Source organism: Gordionus sp. m RMFG-2023, chromosome 1, assembly GCF_954871325.1.
Source record: "Gordionus sp. m RMFG-2023 chromosome 1, tfGorSpeb1-WG-v2, whole genome shotgun sequence".
Taxonomy (NCBI): domain Eukaryota; kingdom Metazoa; phylum Nematomorpha; class Gordioida; order Chordodea; family Parachordodidae; genus Gordionus; species Gordionus sp. m RMFG-2023.
In genome coordinates this window covers 63,232,175-63,250,550 of record NC_088775.1, presented here as the reverse complement: position 1 = coordinate 63,250,550, position 18,376 = coordinate 63,232,175, and the positions used below count along the sequence as shown (strand labels likewise).

General features: G+C 27.8%; 1 protein-coding gene across 7 annotated transcripts in view; it reads left to right on the top strand.

Annotated features, from left to right (window-relative positions):
* LOC135930665 (alpha- and gamma-adaptin-binding protein p34-like) overlaps positions 1–18,376 on the top strand; it is a 91,553-nt gene that overhangs the window by 30,674 nt on the left and 42,503 nt on the right. The window contains exon 8 of one of the 7 annotated variants that reach the window (XM_065467497.1): positions 2,307–2,424. The exons of the other annotated variants lie outside the window; for them this stretch is intronic. Within the exon in view, the coding sequence (XP_065323569.1) occupies positions 2,307–2,312 (6 nt within the window). The 3' untranslated portion in view covers positions 2,313–2,424. Of the gene's footprint in view, positions 1–2,306; positions 2,425–18,376 lie in introns of those variants that run through there. 7 annotated transcript variants of the gene reach the window in all.

The following is an 18,376-nucleotide window of genomic DNA, read 5'->3' as shown; positions in this document are numbered from 1 at the left end:
TAATAAACTGCAAATGTTTATAAAATGTTTTTTATTCATCTAGTAAAAAAATAAGATTTTAAATATAATATATAATAAAAATAAACCTGAAATTTATGAAATTATAATATGTTTCTTACATAAAAGATCCAAACACAAAATGGCCGCTACTCAATTCAATTTTTGCCACTTCAAATGCATTAATCGGCAGTCTATAGTATTAATGTCATTGGTTATTGGTTGTACAAGGTTTTGACATGGGGAGTGTTCATCTAAATGTACTATGTGGGGATTAAAGTTGAGAAGCTCCTGAAAATATTCTTTCCATCTATTCATTATATCTTTTTCCTTTATTAATTTCCCATCTTTATTTTTGATTACTTTCGGAGCTCCGTTTATATCCCTAGAGTTCTTTTCTCGCCGTTTGACTAATCTGTATATTTTATTTTGCCCTTCTTTGGTATGTAGTTCTTCATACATGTCATCGTATGCCATATCTTTGGCCCTAGCCACCGCCTTTGTAGCTATTCTCTTGGATTTTTTTGTAATTTGTCTTGTCATCTGGGTTTTTGGATTTGTACCATATTTTATATAGGGCTCTTTTCTCCTTTATAGTGGTTTGTATCTCTTCATTCCACCACCATAGTTCTTTGTATGATTTGTTGCCTCCCCTTGTCAAGCCTAGTGTCGATTTGGCAGTGTCTATTAATCTGGATGAAAGGTCTGTCCACATTTTTTCACTGACTTGTGAGGAATCTATTGTTTCAATGTTTGCATTAATTGCAAAGGCAACTGTCATTGATTTTAATCTACCCCATTTGATGCATTGTTCAAGTTTTATCTTATTTTGAGAGGATTTATTTGTGATGTGTAAATCCATGACTAGTAGCTTGTGTTGAGCGGTAATATCTTCTCCTGGGATGACTTTGCAGTCTATTACATCTTTTAATCTTCTACGAGAGATAAGCATGTAATCTATCTGGATTTTCCTTGTACCACTTTCATATGTTATTAGATGATTTCCTTTTTTCCTATTGACTGAGGATGATGCCGACACCGTTCCTATTGCTAATAATTCCATTATAATACAATTTATACCCATCTCCAATCATTAAAGTCTTCTGACCTTTCCATTTCGTCTCTTGTATGCACGTTATATCAACTTTTCTCTTGTTCAACATTGATGCGAATTCTCTCTTACCTTTAAGCGTCCCAATATTCAAACTTGCTAATCTTGTCTTCTTTGCTTTGACCTTTACTTTTTTCACAAGATGGATGTCTACACCCTGCGCGTCGCTTGGAGGGAACGCCCTAGCTTTCATATTCATATTTTCATTTGTTTCCTTCATTTTGTTTATTGGACAGGTATCCTTTGCACTCGGCTGTCCAGGCCTGTCGGTGACCGGGGTGTCATCTCTAAGCTCCGAAATTCATCTTACCATATGTCTTTACACATCAGTCATCGAAGAAAAACTTGAAAGTTTTTTATGCTCCTTACCAGGATTGAACCTGCGTCCTCTTCGTCCTTCTATTTCCAAGCATACATCTAACCCATTAGGCCACCCCGGCGAAGTGTCACAATTTATTATATATTTTAAAAATTCACGATTTTTTAAAAGCATCTGTTGCTTAATCAGCAAGAGCTTCGCTTACAAATGTGAAGGTCATGGGGTTCGAATCCCAGTAAAGATTTTTTTTTTACTTAATCTGGCAAAATTAATTAAATAGAAGATAAAATATTAAGTGTGACATATTCACATACGATTCAAAGTTTGTTGTTATTTTAAAATTCAAACTATTAAATAGGTATTCTTATATTTTTAAATTTTTTACAACGTAATAACCAATAGTATTTTTAATCATACTTTATCAAACACTTATTCATCAAAGCATCCATTAAAATAATATCTAACATCACCATCTATACATAATAAACATATATCTATCTATAATAATATATATAACGTGTCATAGTCATAGGTGTCACAATTTATAATATATATTTAAAAGCGTCTGTGGCCTAATCGGCAAGAGCGTTGCTTACAAAGCTGATGGCCTTGGGTTCGAATCCCAGCAATGCATTTTTTTTGTTAATCTAATGTATACTTTTTTAATTTTTATTATTTATGTACTCAATAAAAAATTTAATTTTGCCAGATGAGGGTTTTGTATATTGTTATCCTGGAAACAGATTTCGGATTTAGACTTATTAAGAATGAGTCTTTTAAAATTGGTTTCAAGAAATTGAAAACCAATTATTTTAGGAAGAGCATCAGAGATTGTTCCATCATCAAGATGCCAAATAATTATATCTAAATCAAATTTAGATTTAAGATAATGGATGTGATAATACCAAGGTAAAGAACGAGGATGTTTTCCCCCTGCTGGATCCTTTTGTCAGAATCTATAACACGTGGGCTGAATAAAGAAGTTTTAATGTTACAGTATGTCTAGGAATTTTGAATCAACAGAAAATTTGGTAAAAAACAATTTATAAAATGTTCACAAAATTTGCTATTGTAAGCATTTTTAAAGTCTACTTTGATAATAGCCATGTTAGGAGGAGGGTTTTGGAAATGGCATGTGAAGCTAGGCCTTCTCCCTTAACACCAAATCCTAATTGATAAGTATACTTAATAAGTTAAGACCCTGGGTTTTGACCCATGGCAATTATTTTTGCCAATAATCTTCTAAATAGCCCATTTCAATGGGGTGGATACCACCACAGTTTTTGTGAGATAATCAGGTTTGCCCCCATGATTGATTCGAATTTATTATGGCAGGTTTTTTTAAAAGAGTTTTTAGGAAGATTTTAAAAGCATTTAAATGATTCTTTGAGAAGAATGTAGATTTTATACGAAGTGAGAGAGCAAAAACCATTGCGTCTATATGTGGAAAATTTCTTAAAAGAATTGATAAATATCATAACTCACAAATCATATTTTTTTTATTCCATTTCATAATATATTTGACCTTTTCTCTAAAAATTTATAGCAATCTAGGAAGGATGAATACGGATAATCTATTCCTCTCATTTGACTATTCTGATTTATTCATCGTCAAATGAAGGTAAAATTTATTATTTATCCATACGAAGAAATTCTGATTACCCGTCATTCTTAAGGCTATCGGCTAGTATTTTTATAATAATATAATGTTAATAAAATAGACATGGTTGATAATAAAAAATAGTGACTAGATTATATTTTAAAAAAAATGACATTAAAAATAAATTTAAATGGTATCAACCATTTTCTATCTATGTATATAATATATAAAATTTAATGTTTTTTACTTAGAACAATCTAAAATAAATTATTAACTGGTTACTTAGTTGTATTATATAAAATAAAATAATTAATATTAAAATTAAATGTCGATTTAAATTGGAACTTGAAGATTTTGAAACTGATATAATACTTTTTGGACACATTTTACATTTGATAAGTATTGGATTAGTTCCTTCAATATAGGATGTTACTGTAAAATATTATCATATTTGGGCCATGGTAATGTTAATTCATCTGATTTTGAATTTTCAGAATCAGATGATAATGATAAATAATAATATCCATGCTTATGCTAATCTATTAAAAAAATATAAAAAATGATATTGAAATTACGTGATATATAGCGCATATGCCCTCTGACTTTGAATAAACAACAGTACGCTAGGTTTTCCTTATTTCCATCTATTGGAACAGAAGTTAATTAGGGTGCAAAGTTAAAAAAATATGAGGAGCCCTATACACGTTAGTGGGCAAGCCGCACGTTGTACGCGCAACATTTCGACAATGTTACAGACTTCCATAAGCTTTAAGAAAAAGAGCCTATGCTCAAGAACTGCACTATAAGTTAATTACTTTAAGGGTGGGTTGTGGCTGATTTTAAATTTAAGGTTTTTAGTTAAAACCGTGAATCATTACGTATCAGGTCAATTCAGCGAAACTTTTATCGCTAAACACTTATTCGCGAAACTTTTATCGCGAATGTCGTTTATCGCGAAGGAATTTTATAGCGAAGGTAATATAGCGAAACCAATTCCGCGAATTTTTTTCCGCGAAACATTTATAGCGAAGACAATATCGCGAACTCTTTATAGCGAATTTATTTTCGCGAAACTTTAACCGCGAATACTTTATAGCGAATACATTTTGGCGAAACTTTGATCGCGAACTCATTATCGCGAATTTATTTCCGCGAAACCTAAACCGCGAATACTTTATAGCGAATACATTTTAGCAAAACTTTGATCGCGAACTCGTTATAGCGAAACTTTAATCGCGAACCATTTATAGCGAATTTTCTACCGCGAATATATTTGTGCGAAATTATTATAGCGAGCGCATGACCGTTAAAAAACGTAAAATAGTTTTCATCATTTTTTAAAATAATACCAGTTCAATTTAAATCATAGCGTTTTTGTGAAAACATCGCTAAACGCTTCTACTCAATTTGTAAGCACTTTTACTCATTTTTCTCTAATAAAATGGAACAGGATTTTTGAAAATAAATAGAAAATATTCCAAATCAAGAAAATAAAGACATTCCAATATTGGGAAATCAGAGCAAAATGGGTTAAGTGTTTATTTATTTACTTTTACATATTTTACCACGACAATGGTGGGGGGGGGGGGGGTTGTTAAAAACATTTTCTAAATTTTGAGAGGAGTATATAAATAAAGGATAATAAAAAATAATTATAAAAAGTGGCTATATTTTAATTATATTAAGTGTCTTATTCAATTTTCTCATTTTGTAAATTGCAAAAATTTTTAGGCCCGGCCATACCTCCCATATTCTAAGAGTGAGGTGGGATTTTTAATGACTAAAGGATAAAAAGCGGGAAAGCGCAACAACTGCAATCCTTTTATATATAAATATTGGTGAATTATTTTTTTCAAATTATAATTTACAAATTTAAATTTGAATTTGAATATAAAGTCAAAATATATAAAAATTAGATCCAAATCTACATATTTATCGGAAGGAATTTATTTTATTTAAAAGTTTATTATATATGAAATAAATTTTAACTCTTCGCAATTCATGTCAAAATTCTGCTTTACCATTAATTCGGCCTCTAATAAATCAAATGAGACCGAAGAAAAATTTTTTCGCCTAATCATATTCATTAAACTCATTTCTGAGCCAGCATTTGAATGTAGAATTAAAAATAAGTTTTTAGATATTTTTTAGGCCATTTTTATTTAATTCTTTCTAAATATTCTAACTTGATCGTATCATTCAAAATCAAAGGTTTAAGCTATTTATATCTTTAATTACCATAATAGTTTGATAATTCTGAGTAACTTCTTTATATGCTTCAACTTGTGTATCATAGAGGAATAGACAAGATTTATATATTTTAATATCAGCGCCGTTAAATTTGGCGGCTGAATAGTTCTACGAACTAATTGTAAATTATATCATTATTTCTTACTTTATTTGTACCAATTGAGTATTTAAACGAGTATAGTAGCTCATAAAAGGAAAAAACTATTAGTAAAAAATTTTTGGCAAATCTATGATTTAAGCGACGGAAATAATTTATTCAGAAAATTTTATCGATGTTCCGTATTAATTATAATTTAATTCGTTTAATAGACAGTATAAATAAAAAGTTTATTAGCAAAATAAGAAAAATTGCCTAATTTGGCATTATTGATAGAATGGAAAATAGCTGGTTTGCGCTAATATTTATTAATTCTTCAGTCATTTTTTTCACACACAAAAAGGTAATCGTACTATAAGAGAAATAAAATCTATATCTCCCATTAAAGCGTAAAACCAACCAAATTTCTGGAAGCATTTAATCTGGAACTTAAATCAATAATTGAAATTTATTACATTGATTCTTCAATTCATTTGGTAGATAGTTTTTCGACAAAATAAGATAAAATTGCCACGATTGGCAACATGCGAAAAAAACAAATATTTTTGGGTGAGCTCATACCATAGAAATGCCAGATTAGTACTTACTATTCCATCAATCAGTTTTTCTAGTCAATAAACAAAAACTTGTTTTAATAAGAGAAATAGACATTAGCAACCGTCTCTCCCCATCAGCGGGACTCCAGCAATTTTTTAGTTTACACGCAGATATCTCTCTCCCGCAAAACTACCGCAATTGGAAATCTCCCGCAAAAATCTACCGCAATTTAATTTCTCCTGCAATTTTTTAAAAAAAGTATTTTAAACGTTTTTAATATGTAAATAATAATTTTGAGACATTAATTGATTATTTTTATATTTTTAAATTAAATTTTAAATATTTATTCGAAAAACATATCTAGTTTGTAAATTTTTTTCTATCCTGTTTTATTTTTATCCAATAATAGATCAACTTTATTTCATTAATATTAGTCAGTACAGGGGAGTATATCAACATCGATTGCAATACAAAAATATTCTCAAAATGAAACTATATTTGCGGAAATCGTATACATCTATTATGTAGTTCAACATTCACAGAGCTCTTTATATATCATTACAATGTGGGTAGAATCTTTTTCTCATTATATTTAACGACTCCAATATAAGTGCAAACCTTACTTGTGGCAATAAAAATGAGCAAGGCTATCACAATGTTTTGGTACCTGAATCCTAGAGGTCAATTCTAGACGATTTGAAAGATGCGCATCCATATGCAATTCTAACAAATGTATCTAATAAGGGAAATATTAAAACATCTCGATCCTTTGCAATTTCAACAAGAATATGAACATTTCAATAAAACTGTTAAAAAAATTTCCTCAAATAGTGAAAAATCCAACGATGTAGCTAGCCACATAAGGGTAAATATAGCTGATTCAAGGTTATCAATGATTTGCATGCCAGCTTTCTACGCTGATAATGCCTCTGTAAATTTTGGCAAAAACTAAAGTTACCAAATTGAGGCAGCACAAATGAATTATTACCAATTGGCTGTATATGCCATATATACTACATAGTTCTTGCAAGAAGGCAATGAATGTACTGTCGTCGAAATAATTGTGATGAAATATTTTAACGAATTTAGTTCAACTAAAAGAGTTGGTGAAGTGGTCTGACATCGAATGGTGTGAGTTGTTGCGATATATACCTATCTATCAGGTGGTTGTCATTAATACCTGCCATCGATAGAATTTTAAAATTTTACAAACCCTTAAAAAAATACTTCTTAAATAAAGATTTTAAAGGCTGTCCTAAAATTTGAAAAAAATTTTCTAATATGAAATGGCAGAAGTATATTTGGGATTCTTTTCACATGTAGGAAATCTACTGCATGCAGTTAATATTCAGTTGCAATCAGAATATTCTTTATTAAAAATGATTCACAAAATTATGCTACAGCTCTGTTCATCTCTATAGTTAAAAATTGAAAATAAATTTTATGGCGCTATTGCTAAAAATATTATATTAAAATGTTCAAATAATACTCTAATTAATACATATTTAAATAAAGCAGATATTTTTATTAAGACAATTTTAGAATATTTACAATCAAAATTTGATTTTAATAACTCTATTTACAATTGTATAAATATTATGACCTTGGAACAGAAACCATCAATTAAGGTTTTTGTAATTTAATAAATATATTAAAAATACCGAAAGACATTGATGTCTTGTTTGAAAAGATTTTAATTCTCTCTATTTTTTATGATTCGCCAAAACTTCTCCTTACCTCATTCTAATGCCTCATCCGAGCGCATTTTTAGCCTGAAGAGGACTGCCTGAAAAAAAGGAGAGAAATCGGATTTAACAACATTAGAGAACGAGCTAATGGTTAAATAATGTATAATATGTCATGCCAGGAATTTTATAATCTCAATAACGACGGTAAACATTTAGTTCTATTATTTAAATCTCAAATAAAATATAATTATGTTTTAGGAAGGGCGCCATAAAATTTATTGTCAATTTTTAACTGTAAAGATGGACACATCTGCAGCATAATTTTGTGAATCTTTGTTAAGATTCTTCTGATTGCAACTGCACATTCTTTTTTTAGCAATTTTTATATTTCTACCGCAATTTTCATGTTTCTCCCACATCTCCCTCAATTTGAAAATTTTGACTTGGCAACCCTGAGTATGAACCAAAAGTTATTAGAATTTCAAAAATTATCAAATTTAGATTGAACAAAGAATCTAAAGAAAGCAATTATAATAAAAAAATTAAATGAAATTATCATTATTTATAAAATCAACTTTTTTCCTTATTTCAAAATATGAGGATAAAGATAAAAGGCTAACTCAATATTTTATACAAAAGAAAATTAAACTTGGAAACTTTTCCGACAGATGACATAACTTGCGGCAACTTTGGAAAATGTTATATCAAAATGAGATGGATTGGTTATGGTAAAATTTAAAACAATTAGGATAGCTAATTATTTTCATCAAGCCGCGAATAGGTTGAGCTATTGTTTAATAAAAAAAATTTAGAAAATAATTTTAAAAAAAATATAACCAAAAAAAAATTGTATTTTAATTTTAGTTTTATTTTTATTATTCATGACATGACATGAAGCCACCCAAGCTCATTTACATTGTTATCAAATCAAATGAGAATATAGTATATTAAAAAAAGTTAACCAAATTCCAATATTTAAATAATTAATAACCTTAAGGAATTTTAAAGCTATATAACAAAATTAATACAACCAATTTTTTTCCAAATTTTTATAGCAAGGTCAATATCGTAACTTGAACTGCGAACTCATTAGAGGAGCATCATTGAAATTAGAGGGGGAATAGTTAGTTATGAAATAATTATCATTATTTGAAAAATTGGAAAGGGATGAAAGGTATTTTTTTTAAAATTATTTATATTTGGCAGGAGGTTAAAAGTTTTGAGAGGGTTGATATCATTTATAGATATGTATACAAGCCCCTGATTATATTCTCCGCTGTCCTTTTCTTAAGTTAAAATAGGAAATGGTATAGCAAGTATTATCTTATTTTAATAGATCCCTTAGGTCATATTTTTTTATATCTAATTTACATATAGAATAAATATCCTTAAAAAAAAAATTTCATTATAAAAAGTTTTTTAAAAAATGATTTTTTTTTATTGAATATGTGAAGGAAAAAGTAGAGCATTGCCATAACATATCGTCTAAACCAATAGGTTTGTTTGTTAAATATATAACTGAAGTGTAAAATTTTAAAAGAATCACTGATTTGAACAAAGACTGGTTAAAAATAACCATGGGAAAAAAATCTGACAAAAACACCCCGATATAAATTTATATGCTTTAATAAATAAAAGGAAAATGTAATCCTCGTTTTAAACTTTGCCCTTTAGTGTAATACTTGAGTATTATTTTATAATAGTACTTTTCTAATAATGTTGCTCATCAAAAATGATCATATTTGTAAGGGGAAACAACTATATGACTCAAGGGCTAGGAATATGAATTTTAAAATAATTTTATAATGCATGACGAAAGGTAGTTATTTTTGAAATATTAATCGTGGGATTGATGTGGTAGAGAAAGACTGTGTCACATATAAAACAATTTGTAAATACCCTCATAAAATCTGTATCTTGATGAATGAGTCTTATGTAACCAGCTAAATTTTATACCAAAGTAGACCTTCCCATATTTTTGTCACAAAAAAATAATGAAAATATAAAAATTTTGAGACTATTATATAAAAACAAACAAAATTTTTATTATTGTAGATAAGAATTTAAAAAATTAAACATTCAATGTTATATTAATAGCGATTCCTTTAAGATAATCTAATCTTGATCGATTTTCGAAGTCAGAAACAATTGTTACTATTCTCGCAATTTTTTTCTCGGGGTAGAGGGTGTTTCACCAGAATTATATTGAGCAATTTTTAACTCTGTCAACCCTTGTTGTTTTTTTAAGCCTAGAAAAAATTATATAGTTTATTAGTAAATCTTTATACTTTTTAAATCATTTTAAAATAATAGATATATAGATAACTTGATATAAATTTCCACATGTTTGGATGGTAACTTGTTAGGAGGGAACTGAAGCATCTATGCCACCCTTCAACCGCGTTGTTGGTTTTCGCTTCCCCTTGATTGGTAACAATTCCAGAGTTCAATATTAAACAAAGCAGGTAGTCTGCCTCTTCCAAACGTTTTACCATTTCAAAAGTTTCAATTAGAGGCTGAAGTAACAATTGATTATTAGAATAAAATTCGGAGTTTATTAGTAATTCAAATGTTTCAACTACATTTAAGGGTGGCACAAACGCCAAACAATCCATCATTCTAAGTTGTATATTAAATTCTACATCTGTTTTATATTTATGCGATATTTCTGGATATTTTTAAATGTTTCGCCAAAAGGATTGGCCAAAATGGAAATAGCAACAATTGTGTTGCGAATTGGGAAATACTTCATTGAAAGCTTTTACACTGGCCATTTCAAAATCCGTCTTATTTTTTTTTTGAGTTGATATTAAGTTGTCACCTATAATAGTAAATATTCTTTTATAAGTTTCATAATCCTTTCTATTGGTCAATATATATGAGAGGTAAAACATTATTATTTCTAATCCCATGAATTATATAAATTTGCATAAATAAAGGTGGCGACGATTTAAATGTACCATCAGAAAACCAATGTTCGCATGAAGCTAAGAAGTCCAAATTATTTCTTGTTCCAAATATGATAACACGGTCGGGAACCTGACACACATGATAAATAAATAAGCAATTATAATAAAGTTTTTCTTATCGGGCAGCTTGTTATATTTGTTCAAAAAATTTATAGAAAATCTTACCGGACCATTATCATGAAGAATGAAATCCTCATATTTATCTGTAATTGAATATTCATGCGGGATTACCAGCTCAATAAGGCTGATACGATTTGGAGGTGCAAAACTGTTTGAACTCCGCGTTCGGTGAATTATACGTTTCATAAGATTCGGTGATGGTAGTGCCATTGATATAGAATCACTTAATTGAGATACGTGTTTCGCCACAATAAAGTATGGAGTTTCCATAGTATTATTCAAAGCTTCATTCTTAATTGAATTGATTATTTTTTTGGTTTCCATTTCGATTGGATTTTCTGGATGATTGTGTATTTCTTTATTATCTTTTATCTTACCATTTTTTTTTGTAAGTCTTACGGGACATTTAAAAATATCCTGATTGATGAATCTATAATAATTAGTATCTGAGACTACTTTATCCAGGCGGAACAAATAATTTTTAAAGGTTAAGATCTCCTTATTTTTGCTTGATAACGTATTTTATAAGACTCCGAAATAAAGAGGAAAGAATGGTGAAAATATTTATAATTTATAACCAAAGGAATGGCACCAGCCAGACGAGAAAATTTTTTTTTTAAATTTCGGCAATACTTTTTTTTTAAAATAGTTATAATTTATCAAATATGTCATTAATTATTTGTTAATTTTTAGTGTAGCTATTTTTTTAATTATATTTTAAAATTATTTAAGATTCAATATGAACCCATATCAAAATATTATATTTAAATTAATGCCGAGTTATTATACTAAAAATTTTATCACGCCCCCTTCCCCCCCCCTTCAAATAAACAGAAAAGATAAAAAGATTTCTATAAAGATCGTAAAATAATAAGATTAATAAATATTTTAAATTGGAGAAATCCCTTATTTCACTTAGATGTAATTTATTTTTGAATTGCCATTCAAAATTGATATTCTAAACAGTAATGTTGTAGACTTTATTCATCTACACTGTAAGAATAGTGACTGCCAAAACCACGGTTGTGCATTTGACCGGTCAAATATAGTTAAAATCTATTAAATATTATTTTATATTGAATATCATCATTTTCTTTAATATTTTTTAATCAATTTTCTTTTTGTCTAAATCTTCATTCGATTTCTGTTTTAGTAAGATTATTGACACAAATCGACCAATTTCTTTCTGAAGAAGAAGTAGATCTAGAAATTGTTAGTAATGTCACTTCTCTTAATGGCCATGGTGGTCAAAGCTAATTCCACTGCTTGAGTTTGAAATCTGATTGTTTCTTATGGAATTTACTGCTATCCCATGATTTTCTATTAAACAAGCCGCTTTTATTTCTGAAATTTATGATATAACTTGAAATATTTTGATCACCACCTTGTATGCCTAATTTTTTTATTATATTTCATACTTCATTAGATTCACTATGATTAAAATGCTCTCCTTAATATTAGGAACTCAATAAGCATTGTGATCACATTTCACATGTATTTATATCGTTTTTTCTTTTTCAAACATATTTTTATATTCAGATCTTATAGAATGTATGACCACTTGACCAGGTCAAATATTCTCCCGTTCAATTTACCCGTCAAAATCTAGTCATTTGACTGACTTGCTAACCATGGCCAAAATTAATTGATAAATTTATAGATATTAAGTCATCAGATAATAAATAGGAATGCTACCCAGATATCAATTTCGCCAGTAAATATCAAGATTTAACTAATAAACTCAATGATTAATACATTGATAAAGCTGAGTTCCTAATAAGAACTTCGAAGGAAAGGAAAGGATAGCCAAAAAAGTGTATATAAATAACAAATTTCATAAACCAGATCCAAGTTAATTAATCATTGTAAAAAATTTTTAAGGTTAAAAGAAAATTACAAACTATGTGAATAAAAAAAATATTATTCAAATAATATAATTATAAAAAAATGATTCAAAATAAATTAGTCATTATTAGCAATTATCGCGATATTAAATTCTCTATAATATCTTCGCGAAATAATTGTCGCTACATTGTCTTCGCGATTTGGGTTTCGCGATAATAACTTCGCTATAAAATTTTCGCGATTATTGATTCGCGATTAAAGTTTCGCGATAAAGGTTTTGCTATAAAATTTTCGCGATTATTGATTCGCGAAAAAAGTTTCGCGGTAATGTATTCGCATTAAAGGTTTCGCGATAAAGGTTTCGCTATAAAAAATTCGCGATATTTGTTTCGCTATATTGTATTCGCGGTATAAAGGTTTCGCTATAAAAAATTCGCGATATTGCATTCGCGGAATAGTATTCGGTATTATGGATTCGCGATAAAAGTTTCGCTATAAAATCCATTCGCGATAAACGACAATCGCGATAAAAGTTTCGCGAAAAAGTGTTTCGCGATAAAAGTTTCGCTGAATTGACATGGAACCGAATCATTACTATCAAAAATTAAAATTTAAAGTACATACCAATTGAATTACGATTTGTCCTGATCTAATAGCGGCACATATTAAGGTTTAGAAAATATTAAGTTAGATTAATGATATGAATTTTAATCAAGCTCAGAAATTTTTCATTTAAAATATCTATCCTTAATCCGGAAAAGTTTTTTGTTGTAATTTTTACAATTATTTAATTTGATAAATTGTTTCATATTTAAGTTTAGCTCCATCACATCTTTTATAGTTTTATAATACCATAAAGATTTATATTTTGTGTATTCTTTCTTATTAGAAGTGTAGGCCATGTAATGGCATCGTGAATTAGATTATTGCCCGAGTTCCTTATGATGTTAGCTAGGAATTGGACACGACGTTTCTTTAAGGTAATATGAATTGGGGTATGTTTTGATGTTCTCCATAAATTATTATTTGATATCACTTTTGGGTAAAAAATGTCATTTATAGTTCGGAGGCAATTATTTATGAATGATTGCAGTCTTCTATTCTCTGTCTTATTGATTTCCCATAAGTCCCCACCAAATAACAATATAGGGATTATAGTAGAATTGTAAATTCTGAGTCTGGTGTACACGGAAATCTCTTTGGTTTTCCAAATTTTAATATATTTATAAAATGCCCCTCACTTTTTTCTTAAAAAAATCAAATTAATATTAAATTTTTCAAATAATAAAAACAAGAAGTGTTTTTAAATTGAACGAACGTTAAATTTGAACGCGTTCTTCTAAGGAACGCCTTCACGTTCAAAGTTCGTCAAAAATAAAAGGAACGCCGTTCATCATTTTTTTCAGAAAAACGAACTTCGTTCACGAACGCGTTCAAGCACTATTTTATAATATAAAATATATCCCTTATTTTATTTTTCACTTTATCGTTTTTATATTCTTATATTAATTAGGTGATTTTTTTTTATTTTCTTTTTATATTTGTTGCTTAACATTAGACCCTCAATTTTACTTTTCTTTTTATATCTGTATATTTTTAATTCAGTATATATTTATTTTCTCTTTTAAATCTTTTTAATTTTATACGTCAAAATAATATAAGCATATATCTATTTAAAAATTTATCAAAAAATTATATTACAAATAAATCAGAAACTACCATTTGCACGGCCCGGATTTTTTTTTCAATAATTTTTTTCGGCCCGGCTTTTATATTTTCAGGTTCGGCCCGGATTTTTTTAAATATATTATATTTATTTTTTATAGCTGATAAAGCGATTTCAAACTATTTTGTTTGAAAATATTATATGGCCCTGATATTTTTTTCAAAAAATTTCAAGCCCGGCCTTGGAATATTTAAAAAAATCAAAATACGGCTTGGCCCGTGTACCTTAGGGCAGGGCCTGCAGGACTCTGAAATAAATAAAATACACAACAACATACATGTTTAATAAAATAAACACAATAAAATAATGTCGTCGTTTATTTAAAATGTCAACTAAAATTTACAATAAAAATGATTAGGTGAAGAAAAAAAATAATATAATTACAAACACATGTATGTCCATATAAATTAATGATTTTTCTTAAATAGGCAATTAGCATTATACATTAACAAATTAAACACATGCATATATAATTATATTATTTCTTTTGTTGTACATTTGTAAAGATTATAATTATATATGCATGTGTTTAAATTAAATCGTCAATATGTTACATCAAATCATCACAACACTGTTTATTAACCTTTCAATACTTCTGGGGTCTATACCCAGACATGCGATATTACATAAAACAGTTAATTATTATGATCTGGAATTTTCTGTAGCTTCATTAAATATATCTTAGAATCTATATTCCAAATTTCAGCTATTTTGGTTTGTTGAGTAGTTTTTAATATAAAAGCATTTTGTGACTGATTAAGGTCTGTGAAACCTTCCCAGAGTAAATACGTAATTTATAAAATAAAAATTATTATAATTATAAATATATACTACTACATAGTGTTGTAAACGAACGCGTTCATTTGAACCGTGAACGAAGTTCGATTTTTTGAAAAAAATGATGAACGGCATTCCTTTTATTTTTGACGAACTTTGAACTTGAACGCATTCTTTTTTTATGATGAACGCGTTCGAATTTAATGTTCGCTCAATTTTAAAAACACTTTATTTTTATTTATTTGAAAAATCTAATATTAATCCTTTTAAGAAAAAAGTCTTATATATTTTATAATCTATTGTTCCTTTTTCACATTTCAATTTTTTTAACACGCCATTATTATAGTTTATTAATTTGGATATTATTGTTTATATTTTAATTTAATAGATCAGCATAAGCATGGATATTATTATTTCATCATCTGATTCTGTAAATTCAAAATCAGATGAATTAACACAATGTCCCAAATATGATAAATATTTGACAGTAACATCCTATATTGAAGGAACTAATTCAATACTTACCAAATGTAAAATGTGCCCAAAAATTATATCAGTTTCAAAATCTTCAAGTTCCAATTTAAAACGACATTTGATTCTAATATTAATTTTTTATATAATATAATATAACTAAGCAAAATCATTATTTTGAAGAAAAAATTCATTTGGGATACTTGACGCCAACGATAACGATAGTTATTTTAAAATTAAAAAAAATTAGTGGCTTAAAATATGGTCAACCATTGATGGACGAAGTATTAAATGGGATTAATAAAAGGAACCTATCGCTAAATTTTTTTTTTTTTAAAGATTTGAACATATATATATGAAGATCAATAATTTCTTTCTGCAATTATACATCCAGTATTCAAACTTCTGACCATGGATTAAACTTCGACAGAACGAACTTATAAAAAAAACTTATAGCTTTATTGAAAACCCTAGAAATGATAATGCAAGAACTGTTAATTTCAAGATATCCTTTTTTTTGACGAGGAAGTAGAGGATGGATTGGAGGAGGATAATTTATCTCAATTTTTTGAAGCAAAGGACAAAACAATTAATGTTTTTAATACATTCCCCACGTTAAAAGAGTTGTTTATTAAGTATAATACCGCAATCCCGTCATCTGCCCCTGCAGAGCGCGTTTTTAGTATAGCTAATGCCGTATTAATTGTCAATCGTTCCTGTCTATCAGATGAAAATTTTTAAAGCAATTGTTTATAAAAATTAATAAGAAAAATTTATTATAAATAAAAATATCTTTTTATTCGCTACAGTGTTGTGATGATTATGAAATATATTGACGATTAAATTAAAACTCATCCATATAAAATTATTTTGTTTGCTAAAAATAATTAAAATAACAAAAGGAATAATAAAAGAAATTTCAATAATGCTTTGTCTATATTTTAATTATTTTTGCAAAGAAAATAATTTTATATGGATGGGTTTTAATTTAATCGTCAATATGTTTCATTAAATCATCACAACAATGTATATTATATTGTATTTATAATCAGGGATCCAAACCGAAACAAATATCGGTTCAGGTTCGGATAAAAATAACGGTTCAAGGTTCAGGTTCGATTCGTAAAAAATAAATATATCGGTTCGGTTCGAACCTCTAAAAACCGGTTTGAACATTTTTGTATTCAAATCTACATTCGAATTATGTATAGGGAGGTATATTTTTTTTATTTCATCATTAAAATAAAAAACACACATAAAACCTTCATTTTTATTAATTGCATATTATAAAATAATATTTAAATTATAAATCATACAAATAAATATCATGATTAATTTTAATATGAACAATATTTAACTTTACTTAAAATTTATTATTAAGCCGCACAATTAATATATTTTCAAAATTCGTTCTCACTCAAATTACATCTATAAAGAGATAGTATAAATTTAATTGTTGAAAAACATATTTCCACACTAACTTGGGTAGCTGGCACTGCCAGTATGATATCACACAATTTACATAATTCTGAGCATCGATTACTCTGATTTCTCTAATAGTTTAAAATATTCATAGTTTTATTTAACCTAGGTTCTTTAGAAAAATTACCTATAATATTTATATCTTTGATTATATTTTACCAAATACTTAAGGCTTATATTCTGCAACATTAGATTAAATATTTTGAGAATTAATTTTAATTTTACCCACGGCTTCTAATAAGGATCAAGAATTTTTTAAACCCGCTATCATCGATTAATTTGAATGGTCTGCTATTAAAAGTGACCAACTCAGTACAATCATCTATTATTTTTTTTTAATTAAGTTTTATTGATATTGTTTGTTCTTTTAATGCTTCTTCTATCGTCTATTGGCTTGATGACATCTTAAACTTTTTTATTTTATTAGACTTTTGTTGTGATATTTTGTTAATTTTATCAAATTCTAGATGGTAGTTTTTTTTGTGACGCTCAAGATTTATGATGGCCTTTCATATTTATTTAACAATCAGTGATATTACATTTTGATGTGTCATTTATAATACTATATATAAATAATTTATATATTGGATTTAATTTTCTCTAGGTAATATAATTTATAAGCTTAAAATATTTAAAAAATGCTGTAAAATGGCAATATTCTAAAGTTTATAAAAATTATGACTGACACTTATCAATCAAATGTAATTGATAATAATCTTTAAAACAGTTCCAATATAATTAAAAATTTTACAATATGCTAGTAATAATTTACACATTATTTTATTAGGCATAAAATCATGAGGCTCGAACCGGTTCAGAGGCATTTTAGCGGTTCGGTTCAGGTTCGGCTATAAATTATTTTAGTGGTTTAGGTTCGATAAAAAATACAGGTTTTTAGCGGTTTAACAGTACGGTTCCGCGAGAAAATGTCGATTTTTACGGCCGATCAGAGGAAAATATCAAAATAGAGGCCGATTAGAAATAAATTATTATTATGTTCACATTATTTTCTCTTATCATTTATTTATTTTTAATGATATGATATCTTTATGATTTGAATATCACATTCCTTGAGAATTGTCATGTCGTTTACTATATTTTAATGCATAATATATCAATAACGTCGTTTGACGCTACATATCATTACCACGTTCTTTTCTTTGTTTTTTTTCAAATGAAAACGCTTCCGTTTGAGTAGAGTGAAAGCTAAGTTTTGATTAATTTATTATATTATATTTTAATACATTGATTTATTGTAGAAATAATATAGCCAACATTTCTTGTTCTCAATTCATTAAAATCAAATAAAATCCAGGTCGGTGAATCAGATAAAAGGATAAATGCTTGGGTGAAACAGAATAATTCATCTGGCCAAAATAAGTTGAGA